Source organism: Varanus komodoensis, unplaced genomic scaffold, assembly GCF_004798865.1.
Source record: "Varanus komodoensis strain SLA01 unplaced genomic scaffold, ASM479886v1 scaffold74, whole genome shotgun sequence".
NCBI lineage: Eukaryota > Metazoa > Chordata > Lepidosauria > Squamata > Varanidae > Varanus > Varanus komodoensis.
The window spans coordinates 1,607,591-1,624,158 of NW_025336401.1; the positions used below are offsets into that span (position 1 = coordinate 1,607,591).

Here is a 16,568-nt window from a genome sequence, read left to right on the forward strand (position 1 = left end):
TCTCTTACGGCTCACATACAGTTTCCATCATGTACATATATTTTTAAGTGCGGAATCACATTACGGACTGCAATTTTATTTCACTGCCTGACCTGAATTGGGGAGTGTGTTTGTGTACGTGTGTGCATGGGAGAGATCTGACAAGGATATCTCAGTGCAGAACTATCTTCTTCACATATTCCCTTTTTGGTTCACTAGGCACATAACAGCAACTTTTACAAAACCAGACAGTATCTGCTGACAACCAGAATCTGAATGCCTAACAGTATGGCATCATGACTTAGATATAAAAATGTTTGTTTTATTTAATTAAACAGAACAGGTGCTTTGTGAAGGGGCGGAGAGAATTTTAAGAGAAGCTGTGAAACCACTGAGGTTTTCAAAAGCTGCACAGTACCCACCATCAGGCGGAGACAAATGAACCTGACAAGAGACTGCAATGCCAGTTTTCATTATTCTACCAGACATCCTGAGATGCAGGTGTTCAAAGGACCCAGACAGCCAATCCCTTAAGCACCCAAAAGCCTGCCAGAAAGTTGCTTCTTGATCTTGCCACAAAATCATCCAGCAGGGATTTCATCAGCTCTCTGGAGAGTCTGATTCGTTATTGGGCTAATCTGGGGCATTAGGAAGCCTTTCCTAATATTAGTCCCAAATTAAGATCTTTATCATTTAAATCTGGCCTTCCATGTCCTGCCTTCTGAGCTGCAGAGAGAGCCATACGTGGGCTACTGTGGCAGCATGCAAATCAAAATAATAAATAAAGAAAATAAAGGAGATGGACAGGTGTTTGTTGTCCCCGGATCCTTTCTTTACGGAGCGGAGGACGGTTGTGGCCTCTTGTAGCCTCCCCTCATATGCCGTCTCCTCCCTTTCTCCTCTTCTTCTGCTCATTCGTCACCATTGCATCCCTCCTCCTGCAGCCTTCTCCTGTTTTAAGGGTGTGTTTCTGCGAGCTGCAGAACAAGGTCACCAGGAACAAGGTCACAAGTTCCTCCACTGCCATCCCTACTTTCTCAAGATTCAACCAATGTAAACAGCTGGTCCTGAAGAATGGTCAGGAGAGCCTCTTTCTCAGGGACGCAAATAGGGTTATAAACTCTAAGCACCAGTGGAAAGGCATTCACAGATACAGGTAACTTAGTTCCATCCATTTACAAAAGCAAGTTATGAAGGGACTATCAGGCCAAGTGGATGCAAGCTGCACAACACCAGAGAGTCAGTTCACAGAGAATGCCTCCCCACTGCAGTAGCATTCTCTGGAGGAGGCGGAGAAAAGCCACTGCATCTTACATGACTATCTCATGTGCATTTTGCTCTCCATATGCACATGCCAAGAGCAGCTCTCATACACTATTCACACAGCACACTTGCTTGTTTCTCCCACACAGGAAAAGCATCTTGTGCAACGTTGCCCAGCCTCTACTCCAAGCCAAAGATGGTGTACACCAAAGGTAGCAGACACAACACGTAGCACGCCCAGCTCCCGCTTTTCCAGAAAACATCATTCCTCCGATGGTGCAGCTGATTCAGCCATCTTCCTGCAGGCATGCAAGATTAGCAACGCTTCCAGTATTCGCTTAATTCCTAGAAGCTGAAGCTGAGTTAATTTCAACCCTTTACCTTTCAAAGATCATAATCTGAAAATGGAATACCAGGGACAACATTAGACATCTTTGCAATTTCACCTTTTGGCAGCCTCTGGGATTTACAGACTGGAAATGGGTTTCTCCAGCCAACTCTCCCCCACAGACAGATGGGGAAGCTCTGATGACCTAGAAATGTACCTTTAATGCCAGCAATTATATTGTTGGTAGAGAATACAGGTAGAGAATGGTAGGTAGAGAATACCTACCTGATATTGAGATATGTTAACATCTGCAGATTTCTAATTGCTTCAGGGATTGACTTGATGCAGTTGTGATACAAATTCAATGTCTCAAGTGGTGCAAACTGCCACACATCAGGAGGAATTTCAGCAAATCTGTTCTTAGAGAGATCTAAAATGGAGAAGAGGAAGAAAAAGACGTGTTTTCGGGGCTCAGTCTTCTAGAGAGATGTCTCAGCAGTGCACTATTCTTAAAAGAGGGCTATAGTTTTAACATTACCATCTAGCAGTTTGATTGTTTACAGTAGACCAAGGTTAGGTTTTTTAAAAATGAAGCAGAATCTGCTCAGATGTGGCCACTCACAGACTCTCACAGGATGACTGCAGATAAAATAGGGGTGGGGTGAGGAGACGGGTCATATAAATTGCCCACAGTTCTCTGCAGAGGAAAAGGATGGGATATAACTATGACAATAAGTGTAATAATCAACGCATTGAGAACACCTGGTGGTGCAAGAGGGCACGGTGTATCAGAGGGGAAAGAAGAGCTGCAGCTCTTCCGCCACAATCCATCTTCTGTAGCAACTCCAGGAATCACCACCTGAAACAGTAGCAGCTGCTCCTTCCGGCATGGGTTGCTGTCTCCTGCCTAGAAGGCATCTACTACCACAAAACCCACTTTTTCCAGGAAGACGCTGGACTCGCCTCTTGAACTGGAGGGAAGCCCAAGTTTAAGCCACCCGCTTTCTTAGCAGTGCCTTTCCTGCTGTTCCTTCCACCCTCTGCCACCTGTATCCCGCTCTTACCAGCTCCGGGGACTGTGGGAGGTAGGGACTCATGGCAGATTATGAACCCTGGGCTGCTTTCACTGAAGACACTATGTACATAAGATCTGGCATTATGAAGATATTCTGCTACCTTTGCTGGGAAGGAAGCATTTGTGACCTGAGAGCTAATGAAACTGGGCCATGAAATGCGCATTCCATCAATGGAGAAACTCAGCTGTTCCTAGCCTTTAAACAATTCTTTCCAGCAGCAGATATTCCCTCTGTCTGTTTTCTGCTATTAATGGTTTATTAAGACCATTTCAAAGTCAGGGTAGGTGGGGGAGTGGGAACCATGAAGCCAAGCACAGCTGACTAACTTTTAAATGCCAGCTTCAGAGCACTTCCTCCCTGGTTTTATCTCTGCACTCACCACTGTCACATGGATGAGTTAAATCAAAAGCCTCTCCAAAAGGCTGATTCATATGTCCCAGAGCCACATCTTTCCTCCCTGGTCTCTATTCCATTGCTAAATCTTCCTCCCACCAGAAAAAGGAAGCTAGAAGAGCAGTGTTCTTCTGCCTTGTGCAGTGCCAAAACCTGGGCCCAAGTAAAGATAATCCGCAAGAGCCTATATGACAAAAGGACATGCTGCGCAATCATCTCCCAATTATGTATAACCCTTAGAAATGATTTACCATCGAATCTGAGAAAGCTTAATCTGCATGGTACTTATTTGTTTCCAAGCTGTGCAGGCTCTGCTTGAGCATTACTGCTCCCTGGTGTGCCTGGGAACAGGTAAAACAATTTAAATCACTGCAAGCCAGAAACCCACGGCTAAGACCACGGGAAGAGAGCAGCGGTGCACATTATGAAGCCACAGCAGAGCAGCACCACTAAAGCTTCAAAATGACTGCAAGAATAAACAGATCTTTCCCCGACACCAAAGCCTCCCTGCCTAGAAAGGCCATTCCAGGGGTGGGCGGCCAGACGGGACGTCCTTTCTCAGTCACCGCATGCCTCATTTCTAAGGTGAAGGTCCTCTGGAGAAGTGCTCCAGTGATGATCCAAGAATGCCGGCAGGTTAACATGGAAGAAGATGCCCCGTTAGGTATCCAGGGCTACAACTCTTGCAGTGGCCTAGGCTGCAGGAACGGGAAGCTGAATTTGCTGCCTTTCCTCTGCCCTCCACGATCCTTTTGCCATTTATATCGAATCTATTCATTGTAAGCAACTGTTATATATTGTAAACGTTGGGTACACTGGCAGAAAGACAGAATAAAAGGGTCATCAACGGCCTGGAGAAACAAGCCTAGCACAAGTTAAGTTATTTACACATGTTCATATATAAATAGTCTCCACAGAGTCTAATCAAGAACGGTAGGCTGAGCTTTCCAGAGGCATTTGGACTGCAACTCCCAGAATTCCCATCCAGCAGAGCTATGCGCTGGGGATTCTGGGTGTTGCAGTCCAGATGAGCACGCCAGATGTGTGATCTAGACTATACTAACAATTAAGTTACTTCACTGTGAGGTCAGGACAGACTCAGCCACTACCCTAAGCACACAAGGACACGATTTTGAAGACCAGAAGCTTCCGCGTATTTTCAAAAGAGAAAGTTTCTGATAGGAGGGGATTTTTAAAAAAATGATACTGAAAGTGTGAGTCAGCTGAGTCAAGTCTCTTCTAGATCTTGGTGTATATCAAAAACGGGCGTCCGTTTCAGGCCAGGACCTGGCACTGTTAGTTTGGAAGACATGGCACTGGGGAGGGAGTTCGGCTGGCCACCTCCGGAAGGAGCAAGCAGAGACGCTTCCACTGGGAGCACAGGTGACGGTGACGGCCCCAGGCGAGAGCCCTTTTGCCAGCATTGGCTGGTTCGCCAGATCCCCTTTTTCGTAAAGGCGGCAGACTTTGCATCCGTTAGTCATGCCCGAGTTACTTTCGGGTGGAATCTCTGCTCTTTTCCAGGGGCGTCCTGAGAGTTGACTGGCACCCAATGACCAGAGTACTGAACACGACACACACTTTGGTTTGAGGCCTCATGTTAAGGTGCAAGTACCTGCCTTTAAAGCCCTGAACAGCCAAGGACCAGGGCTAAGGGCGCCCCAAAACCCCCTTCCCTTATGCAAACCTGCAGAGTCGGCGCTGCTCGGCTTCCGGCCAGGCAGGTGTGGAGGGCCCTTCCCAGTGGCGGCACCAAAAATAAAATGCCCTCCTGGGTTCCCTCTCATTGCGTGCACGTGTCTACAGAACACGTTTTCCTTTCAACATGCTGTTAATGTCTAAGTACTTGCTGCTTCAAGATCAACCACTGCTTTTAACTCTTCCCTGTCACTATTATTTTGTACACTGATTCTGTTTCTATTAGCACTCTGTTGCTTTACATAAAAAGCTTTGAATGGTCTTCCAAAAAGCAGGATATAAATAATATTAATAGATGCTTGCAGAATATATACAAAAAACATGGAACAAACAAAACAGGAGTCTAAGAGGATGCCAGAATGGTTGTGGCAGGAGGAAGAGGGCATCTAGGGAAAAAAATTAAAACTTATTAAAAAAAAAAAAACATGATCTGGAGATGTGATTGTTCCTGTCTGTCACAACCCTAAAATTAAGGTCAGCCAATGAACTGTATAGACAGTAGACTCTGTGTATGGGGGGGGGGGGGTCATGTCCTGCTTTGGAGTTTATCGATTACCAAACAACTATCACACCTTTCTGCCAAAAATGGTACCCAAGGCTGCAAACATAGGTAAAATATAGACGGAACAATCTCTGTGGAAACAAAGACAGATCCATTAAGAGCGCAACTGAAAGACACAGCGATAAACAGGAACAGGCAGCACCCAATCAGATAAGCAACCCCTTCGGCAGCAAGCCGCCCCACATGCCTCAATAAAGGTGCCATTACCTGCTGGCAGGGAGACAAGTGCCCTTCCCCGAAGGGCCTTCCTGCCCTGGGGGGCACCAAGGCGAGGGACCTTTCACACATGCCCACCAAATGCACCCTGGAAGAGCGGCACTGCATGACGGGCACATCCATATGGGAAGTGGCAGCTGTTCAGAAAGCCTCATCCCAAGTCAAGCAGGCCGTTAGAGAGGCCACAGCAGCCTTCTCTTCTTGCCCTGGACATCCCACAATCGCTGCAGAAGGACTGCAGGTCCCCTGAAGGCCTGAGCGGTTTTACGACTCAAGAAGCCGATCCGGCCCGGCAAGGTTCATGTGGCCCAGTCAAGGGCCGAGTGATGGAGTCGTAATCAATCTGCACTGCGGGAGACACGCATGCTCTTCATCACTTCCTTCCCCGAACACCAAGCCGCCTGACAAAGCAGCCCCTGGCCCACTGACACAGGCAAGCCCCGCGCAAATCATGCGTGCCGCAGCGCCGCACTCTGCCCGCTGCGCCTCCCGGCAAGTAGCCGGTCTGTTCCGTGGAGCGAGCGCGTGGCCCCTCCCTCCTCCCCCTCCGCCGAAGAATGATAAACGGGCACGTGCCATCCCCACACACCCTTTATCGGGGTGAAGGCACCCCAGACTCCCTTCTCGGGGGTCATAAAGGAACCTGCCCCTCCCACTCTTTTTAAAAATCATCACATTTTCCTACCAGCAGCTGGGAGCATTTTAAAATTCCCTTGATGTGGGATGGAAAAGTCTGTCCGGGCTCAGCTCCCACCTCTGCCTGGTACTCAGTCTTTTGGGCAGCGAAACTGCCCTCTGTCTTAACTCCCAGGGTAGCCATTCTGTGGCGACAATCTGGGGAGCTTCTCAAATGACCAAATGAGTTTGTGGCCCCAAAAGTTTGTCTTGGAATCCAGGCAGAACAGTAACAGTACAAAGTAAAAAGTCTTCAAAATAAACCTTGCTCCTTCTGTTTAATTCAGAATTCCTCAGGGGAGAGGGGTGCCATTCTCATACTGGACATTTGCCAGAAGAGCATTGCAGGTAAGCAGTTAAAAATGCAAAAAGATAGCAACTCGCCTGGGAATATTCCTCAATATTGAGCTTAGTCCTCAATATCCCCCTGCCTGAAACCCCATGAGTTTCTTAATCTGGCCTTCTCCCATAAATCCAAACTTCTTAGGGGGAGAAGAATTACTTCAGAGTCATAATCCCTTCCACACTGGGGCAATTTGGGCAGCAGCGATGCTACATTACTTAATCCCCAGAGTTCCACCATCTTTGTGACCCCTGGAGACAAAAGTGTTCAGGCACATAAAATTTTGCATTCCTCATTATAGGAACAGCTTTGCAGCTTCTGTGTGCCTCCAAATCCCTCTGGGACTCTTTTTGTGCCTGTGGCATTCATGAATGCATCCATGAACACATGCAGAAAACAATGCTTCATCTACCCTTTTACTTTGTTCAGTGAAACACATCCATGGAGCAGACAAAAGAAAAAAGAACAGAAATTGCCTATCCTATACAAGCTTTTTGTGCAAACCCTAAAGAAAGCCCTGCAGCTCAAATGGCAGAACTGCACTTCAGGGAGAGGTGCTCCTTGGGTGCAAGGTGATTTGGAGTTCCCTGGCCTGTGCAGAAAAGGGAGCTGCTGTCAAATTCAAGCCCCCATAAGCTCTGCTGGCTGCTCAGTCAAACTGCAAAGTTCTGCTCTATTTCTTTGTGCGGAGCTGAAACGATCAGTCACCAAAATTAGATTCAGACTGCCATTTAAGCTTAACACACAGGAGCAGAAGAGCAGGTAGAAATAATTGGACAGCAATACTATAACGAAATTCATGTCCAAAAGCATTAAAGAAAGAGCAGAACTTGTTATATTTATAGAATAATCCTGCATCAGGAGCCCCACTGAATTCAACAGGATTTATAACACCATAAACAGCTATGGGGTTCTAGCCTTAGTAAGCAAGCCTATATACCCTTAGCTCAGAATCAGTCTCAGTTAAACCTAACAGGATTTACCTCTGAGCACACATGCAGGGGGCTGCCCTATTAATAATGGAGACTGGCACTTTGGCGTGCAATATGGGCTTGCATGCCTTGCACCAATATAGTGACCAACGGCACGCGTGAGCTGATGTTTCCAGTCTCCCCTGCAATTCCCAGAACCAATGGTGCTTACATGTCATACTAAGGAACAGAATAAAGACAGTAGCCAGCAAGAGGTGCTTTGCCATGCTCCAAGATTTGCCCAGCTGCTGCAGGCTGAGCGGCAGGGTCCTCTCTCCTGCCCCTAATAAAAAACGACAACGTATTTAAGTAAAAAGGATTTGGATCTCTTGGTGTCGAAGCATCCATACAAAATTGCACCAGTGTCAAACAATATGGAGCCAAGTGGCCAGTAGGCCACCTCTGCTTTCTACTGCAGGGACCCAGCAGAGTCAACACTGCTTCAAAAATCAACAAATCAAATCTTATCAGTACTGCTGTGTCAACAAATTCCAGCAGAACCCTGCAGGCTTCCTTTGTCTAGCTCCCTGAGAGGAAGGAAAAGTTATCTTTCAAGGCCCCTTTCCACTCATTCTGGCACATCTGTACAATGCACACAGAACACCCTCCAAGCCGAATTGCCCCATTACATCCTCTTACACCTTTGAAACCTTCACCGTACCACTCAGAGATTTAAAAGAGAACAGCCTGGATCATTATATACATTTGAAAACACAAGTAAAGCTTAGTGATGGGTTTCTGCTGCTGCTGTTTCTGATAACAGTGGATCCCTGGTCATTTTAAAACTTGGCTAATCACTTCCATTTGGCCTAGGAATGTGACCTGACAACTCTTATCGGCGCTTAAATACCTCCCTGGCACCACTTGTTTTTTGATCTCGGCCAAGTCAACTGCAAGGTGGCACAAAGGGAAATGGAGGAGTGAGCTGAGGTAATATCTTATTCTTGCAAAATGGCCAGGGTTTTGTTCAGTTCAATACAAAAGCCACACTCAAGACTTTGCAAGATGAATTGCAGTCCCACATCAGGGATGAGAGACAAATGCCATGAAAGCAAGCAAGCAAACTGTCAGTTCCAGAAACTGACAAACATTGGCTCTAAACATAGGATAACTTGCTGGCAAAGGAGTGCAGGGGTTGCACTGTACACCTTCTGTGTTGGGAATGATCTCTTTATTCTGTTGAAGGAATTACTAAACTGAGGCTGTTTCTCGCTGGCAGTGTTTCAACTGACTAGAGGAAGGACTATGAAGGCAGCAGGGGGGATTCACTTGCAGACACCCTTCAATCCAATACTTCTTTTCATCCTGTGTTGTCTTACTCCTGAAGAGCTGGGAGTGCGCACCCATGAGAAATTGCCACTAATTTCTTAACTTTCCTGGCCTATATATCCTGAACCAGAATAGCAGGCAGGGTTTTGAATCGGTTACAAACACCCTCAGAGTTTAGGCCCTCAGTGTAGTTTGGTGGCATCTGCCATGTTAATAGATATTAATATGTCTCCAAAGTAGGGAATTTATCCTTTGCATTGCTTTAGGCATCTTGTTTGTTAATTGCTAAGTTTCATTATCACCACTGGGAAAAGTAGCACTCAGTTCAACAAAGCTTTATCAAAATAATTTTCTAACCACTAAAAACAAGCTTGTTTCCTTCTCACTTGCTGTCTTAGAAATGTTTTTAATATAGTCGGGAATATAAAAATATCTTGAATAATCATCATCAGAATCACCGCCACCACCCCAATAATAGCATCCAAGGGACTGCAATGATCTTAACATCCACATGGCCAGTCATGAGCTGACCCTCTCTTGTTCCTATCAGGGAAAAACATTTGAAGCTACATAAAAATTCTCCCTTTCCCTCTCTGAATTTTTTAGTGAGCTTTACTTATTGAGGTTGTTAGCCTATATTTGAAAGGTGCCAAGAATCTTTGTACACAAATACTAGGCATTCCAAAAACACGTTTGGTTTTGCTGAGTATGGGGTGTTACCCTTGCTTTGAAATGAGATAAGACTACAGTCCCATGACATTTATGAATAGATTAGCTCTTTCATCCAAAGGGGAGCTACAACAGGCAGAGGAACACGTGCAAAATACCCTGAGGGGGAAAGATCCTCAGAGACACCATTCTGACGATCAGCAAGGCCTGATGCAGCACTACTTCTAACAAGGGCCCTGTGTCAGCTGGTGATGGAGCAGCTTCATTCACCAAGGCTCCAAGGCTGAAGGACCAACGTCAACACTCAGTGCAGCAAGACTTATCTGATCACTAGCCCCAGCAGGGCACCCCGCTAGGTTAAGAAATTCTAACCACTGGCCATCACATTCTTCTCCAGTCACTATTTTATTTCAAAGAAGGAAAACCTCTAAACAGGAAGCGTAAATTTTGAGGCAGCCATGGAAAAAAATGAAAATGCAAACATTCAAACTATAATAAACCAATTCTACATCAGCTGCCCTGATCCACTATCTTTCAAAATAGGTATGTATTTATTCATCAGATTTAGATATCTAGTGAGTTTCCAGTGAGTTGCTTTACTCCACAGTTCATTCTTTCCATCCAATCTGAACTCTTTCCAAAGTCTCTGTAGGCAATGAGGACTCAGTTCTTCTGACCTTAACCCTAACAAGGTTGTTAACCTGAACCCTAAATGGGGCCGCAATACCCACGCCTCAAAGCAGATTTCCAAAATGCAAGCTTTCAGGTTCTTCTTGACAGCTCACTCTTCTGCCCAAGCTGAATGCGCTCCAAGCCTCTAGACCTGCTAGGTGATTGCAACTTTCCCAACCCTAATCTGGACCATAGCCCCAGCCCGAATATGAGGCTGAAACACCCCTGCCTCAAGGCGGATTATGCGAGCTCTGTGGGGGGTTTCTTGACAGCTCACCCTTTCTGCCCACAATTTCAGGGCTTTCCAAGCCTTGGCAATCTTCCGGTTGGATCACCAATCTGTCCCCCAGGGAGCCAGTATACCTGCAAGTCCACAGGTCTTCATGACACACGTGTTTCCATCCCATGCAACAGGGAGTCTACACTCTTCTCTTCTTGTTCTGGCAAGCCTTGGCATCGGTGCCACCACTTGGCTGACCTGGAGTCCTTAGTGTTGCACGGGGTGACTGGCAGTCTTTTCACCGCATGCTGCCCTCCAGCCCCATCCATAGCTCCACTGCTTCCACTGGAACAGAGCGTCTTCTAGCTCTTCTGTCCCCAACTGTCCCTGTTTTCCAGACAGTCTCTTCCATCCCTGGCCTTTCCTCAGGGCTCTCCTCTCCTCTCTTGCCTTGCCTTGCTGTTGCACTTGTGACTTCTGCACTACTCTCAGCTGTTGCAGTTCCTCTGCTCTGCCTAAAACCTCTTCATCTTCTTCTATCGCCTTGAGGGTGGCCGCTCGCTGCTTTAGTGCTCCCACCTTTGGTTCCAAAAGGGTCACTAGTGCGCACTTGTTGCACACGCGAGCCATGCTGACCTCAGGCAGGAAAACAAAACTAGCCCAGGCCTTGCAGGTCACCCCTCCTGGGGATCCGCGTGGCTCTCCCCGCATACTTTCTGCTATCCTTTTGCTCCTACCTTGTTGCTCCTACTGTAACCACTCATGCTTTCTCCTGTCTCCCCTGAACTCCTGCAAGTATATGAGAGGGCGCTACAAGGAAGAAAGCAAAGGTGAGGGGGGCCAGGGTGGAGAAAAAGTGATGGACCTCCCCCACCAAACTCCTGTTATCTCCCCCGGTTCCCTCACTCCCCGGGAGCTTGGCTGCTTGCACCCACAAGTCCCTAGGGCAGCTTCCTCCGGGCTGCTCCGTTAGCAGTCAGGAACCAGGATGGGTGCCACAGCGCCAAACCTGTTCCAAGGTACCCTCAATGGTGCTTCTTCCGATGACTCAGCATGGACATCGGGGTGAGGTGACCCCTAATACGACCAAGCTCAGTTCAAAGTGTGGCTACTCTCTGCCGCTCTTATGGGCTTGGGAGCAGGTCACACGAAAAAGGTTGCCTGGAACACCCCTATGAAAGCGACTGAGCCGTAAGGCCCAACGAAAGTGGGCGCTACGCTGGCGAGTCACGTTCTCTTCAGTGACTGGCCCTGCACAAATGCAGCTTCCTCCTCAAAGATACATGCTGAGCTCCCTCCATTTCTGCTTCCACGCAGTCCGTAAAAATCCTTATTTCAGACTGCTTTTGATTATGAGAGCTGTTACGTTGCTCTCTGTGGCCATGCTTTTAGATGTAATGCTATGACCGCCCTGAAGTTAAATTATTTTATTGTTCCTCTTGTTTGCTTTTGTGAATTCAGATATGTGTTTTAGTATGATGTACTCTATTTTGCATACCACTTCAAGCAAATATTTGTATTTTGAATGATGGCATAGAAATCTCTTCAGCAAAATAACAAGCAAGCTCTTTCAAACCCTTCCTAAATTGCATTAAATCTTAACAGATACACTAAAACATGATTAAGAGGCTTTACCTTAATCATTCACAAAGAGGAAGACTGGCTTGAGAGTCAGACACATAGTCAGCAGCAACATAAATGCAGAACTAAAGACCAGAACATCAAATATGTTCTACATGCTTGGTGCCTTGATTAAACTGTATCTGAAAGATTACAAAACACAGCAGCAGGATAGAAGGACAGCAACCAGAAATTATTACACTAAACTTATATTAAAAGGTTGGTGAATTAAACAGTATCAGCGACCTCAGTGCCAAAAGAAGCACAAGGTGACTGTGACCTTGCTAATTCTCCTTGAACCTCTTGGAAGTTTTGCCACCAAACCAGCGAGAGCCATGCTAGGCACTGGTGGTGTTCAGGTGGAGTGTACCAGCTTGGGGAAGGCTGACTGCGTTCTGGTAACACCCCTTTTATTTATTTGGTTTATTTTTGTTTGTTTTTGAACCACTGCCGAGTGCTGTAAGAGGGGCGGCCTTTGGAAATGATCCAGAAGCTGCGGCTAGGATAGCCTACAGAAGCTGGTTTACTAACAAGAGCCAGGAAGGATGGAACACGTCTCATCAGTCTTGAAGCACATGAGCTGGCTCTCAGTTTCATTTCCAGGCCCAATCTGAGGTTTTCTCTCTCAAAGCCTTACATGACTTAGGACACGGGCATCTCAAAAAGCATTTCCTTCCAGATGAACCTGCCCACGCACTCGGAGCCTCATCCGGTGCCTCTCCGTAGATCCCTGTGCCATCAGTGATGAGGCACGGCTTTTCCGGGCACTCTTCGGGAGGCTAAGAGTCATGCTGTCCTCCTCCCACGTGGCTTGCACCTCACTGCCACGCTTCTGGGCACCCCAGATGGCCGTGTTCAGCATGTGTTAGTTAAACGTCTGTGGCACAGAAGACTGCACGCCGCACGGTCCCATGACTGCCATACAAGGCTCTGAAGAGGCTTACTTAACCACATTTCTCCTGGCACAGCACACAGCCTGGCCTCCCTCCAAGAAAAAAAATCCTCCCAAGTTTTGTGTCCAAAACATGCAAGTTACACCATTAAAATACATTTTATCACTGCATTCCAGAAGCCCTCTCATCACTGGCAGCCCAGAGCACATTTGCTTTTTGCGCTCGAAGCAGATGCTGCCCATACATTTAAATTTTTCTCTTTGTAATTAGGAATGTTAGAAACCTTGTCTTGAAAAGAGACCATGCTTAGGAAACCACATACTATTCTGGTTAAATGAGCGCATGTCTGGAACACAAACTTCTTTGGCAGCCAGGCTCCCTGCAGAATTAACTTCAGCTGGAGTTCACACCTCCTAGAACATGGCATCATTTGTTCTCCGTGACTGCTCCTGCCTGGAGTATAATGAGGGGATGCCGGTGGCGCAGTGGTTTAAACTGCTGGTTGATCGAAAGGTCGCCGGTTTGAATCTGCACAACGGGGTGAGCTCCCGTACTCTGTCCCAGCTCCTGCCAACCTTGCTCAGTACGCCTTGCGCTAGCCTCCCACACGATTCCTTTCCTCCTTAGCAAGTTGCAATTAACCTGGATCTCCTTTCATTAAGCACAATTTCCTGCTATGCCTATACTAGGATCTTAAACCAAGGTTTGAAACAGGCTAATGATCCTGCCGGTTTTTTATTCTGGCAGCCATGGGTACCATAATAAACACAATGAGAAATGAGGTTCAGTTCAGTTGAAGACTTCTGGATTAATCAGAGTGCACCATGCACAGAAATAGCTTGCCGGCAGCCATTAGATTCCCAGCTTACAAGGAGAAATGTTTCAGCCACTACTGCAAATTCACACAGTCTGTTCTTATAGGTCAGTTATGCCAGCCAGCTGACTGCTCAAATATTGCCAAATATTCTGCAAAAGTAAGATGTAGATAATGTTTGAAGAACGGGCTTGCTGCCCAATGTGGGCATCTGCTTTTAAAAATCTGGCTGGCTTTTTTTTAAATAGATGCCATTAACAAATACTTTTTTACTTTAAAAAGTTAATAATGTAATGTTATACTGATATGTGAAGTGAATTGTATAAAAACCTTACCAAAATGGTATGAGAAATATAACAATCCATTACATTTTAAAAATTAATCTGTTCCATTAAAACAGCTAATTTGTTACTATCAAGTCTACTGAGGATTCAAGGATTGTTATGCTATTGCAATAACATTTTAAATATGTGAGCATTATTTTACAAGATATGATGAATCCACAAAACAAATCAAACAAATTGACTGACCAACTGCCCAGCTCTAGAGCCCTCTCTCTCCTATCTCACTCTGTAACAACGAGAAATGAGAATTACTCGATGAGCTGGTATGTCACCAATGCTAAAAACAACCTCCTTTGACCTGGGTCCCGCTAGACATTTTAGGCTGCAACCCCATCACCCCAACCCTTGCTCACAACGGCTATAGCAGACAGAAGCAGCAACTAGTATATGAAGGAGTCCAGGCTGGGGTTTCAAGTGTGGATGATTAAAGGGTCAATTTAGTGTGCAGAAGCCCCTCATAAAATCCCCAATCAGCTGCAAACATCACTCTATGCCCTTGGGCCCTCTGACTTGCCTGTGGGTGCTGCTGGGAAGATACCCACCTCAGTAACTAGACAGATTTAGGCTGAAGCAGTTTTCAAAAAATCAAGCCAACAAGCTGGGTAGGCCATCTTATGCTGTTTTTAAATGGAACGGTAGTGTTCCCATTCCCTTTCTATTTTTTTAACAGAGCAAAAACTGCCTAGCATACATAATAAAGCCATACAAAGTTCCCATTTGTATGGACATCACAAAATACCATGTGTAAACAGCAGTTAATTAGTGGGAGCAACCCGGTTGACATGAAGCGTTGATGCACATAAAAAATGGGGTGGCTGCAGCTCAGGGTGGTGAATCGCAGGCCTCTGGGTCAAGTCCTGCCCTTCAGGTTCCCCCAGATGACCACAGCAAATCTCCGGGCTGCTTTGGACAACCTGCTGCTTTGCACCTTCCTACACCTCCCCTTGTCCAACACTAAAAAGTTGGAGCTGCTTCCCGAAGCTTAGTAATTAGTAGCAAGAACTTTAAGCTAAATAATGGTGACATCTCCTGAATTTCAAATATTTTAGCTGTACCCTTTTGGACACCCCCCACGGAATGCAGCTCCAAAGCACTACTCCAAATTTGGCCTTCAGGGGTTCAACATACCTGTAGTTGCTAGTTAGGTGACACAGAAATATTTAACACACATGGCCTGAACCATTGTCATGTCTGGAGAGGAATGCCTGTTCTCACCTAGGAGGAACAGCATGGACCTTCATCTCTACAGTGTTACATCACTAGCTGGATCCTTGTTTACCTACAGGTGTCCTAAGGTGCCACTGCAAACCCACAACTATGTTAAGCCAATGAACTCCTTCCAAGGCTCACAAACTTGAAACGTGCCCAACATGTAACATGGCAACTCTTCTTTCAAGCTGATAAATACTGACAGAACTACGTAAGTAAGGAACAAGTTAAGGTTGCTCAACATTAATTATCCCATATTGACTCTATTTATAGGAAAGCTAAATGGAGGGATTGTTTTTAGTTCATGTTTTAATTGTACCCTGCTTCTAAGGTAACAGAAGCAGAATCATGCTTGAAGATGTATACACTATGGGTAAACAAACCCATCAGTGAACACTGCAAGACATTATCCTGTGTCTCATCTGAGCTTTGACATTGTCTGCTTTAAACAGAGAGCATAACAGAGATTCAAGAGGTAGCACACAACAGAAAATAACACTTTAAAGACTCCCAGAGCAAGGAACTGTCAGGGGACAAAAATGCTAAAGTTCTGCATTCAGAAAGGTAAACCAGAATTATGCCCCATCTCAGTCAATATTTTAGTATCTGAGTTAACTGCTTTAAAAAAAGGGAGAAACACCAGTGTGGATTTAACAAAAGTTTACAGCTCTGACAAATCACCTTCGCACATTAATACAAAAACCATACCTTTCTGTAGTTTATGCATCCTGTTACTTTCACAGTTAATGCTCCCTTTGGTAAGAATGGCCTCCCTCTTTCAGGAACAGCCTATGCATAAAACCGCAATCATGCAGCTCTCTTCGCATTTACAAACAAACCACGGCACGTGCATTGCTCAACCTACCCCTTTCTCAAACTTCAAGGACTCCCTGCAAAGATCCATGGGCCACCCCGCTGGCCCCACAGCCTTGCCCGCCGAGCCGCCCACCCACCGACCGACCGACCGGGCCGTTTCTGATGCAGCGGCAGCTGAACAGCAGCATCCCCGCCGCGGCCTCCCACACGCGCCTGTCATGTCCTGCCCTCCCCCCTCCCTCCCCGGGCCGGCCCAACGCGGCCCCCGGCCCCCCCCCCGCCCCCGGCGACGTCCCCCCCCCGGCACCCGCCGCAGGCGCCCCTCTCGCCACGCAGCCCCCCGCGCAGGCACCCACGACAAAGGGCAGCCCCGCGCCCGCCCCCCCGCGGCGCTGCCCAGACCCCAGACCCCGGCCCCGCGGCCAGGGAGCGGCTGCGCGCGGCCGTCCTCCCGCCGCCCTTCCCGGAGCGCAGCCCCGCGCGGCAGCCCGCCGGGAGAAGCCCCTCCGCGCGGGCCCCTTTGTCCTGCAGCCCCCCG

General features: G+C 46.9%; 1 protein-coding gene across 1 annotated transcript in view; it reads right to left on the minus strand.

Moving 5' to 3' along the window:
- The window catches only part of LRCH2 (leucine rich repeats and calponin homology domain containing 2), a 39,842-nt gene extending 23,748 nt beyond the window's left edge, over window positions 1-16,094 (minus strand). Inside the window, exons 1-2 of the mRNA XM_044452639.1 lie at window positions 16,080-16,094; window positions 1,856-2,000 (exon numbers count right to left, since the gene is read on the minus strand). Coding sequence (XP_044308574.1) covers window positions 1,856-1,878 — 23 coding nt within the window. The 5' untranslated portion in view covers window positions 1,879-2,000; window positions 16,080-16,094. The remainder of the gene's footprint in view (window positions 1-1,855; window positions 2,001-16,079) is intronic.
- Window positions 16,095-16,568: the final 474 nt, after the last annotated feature.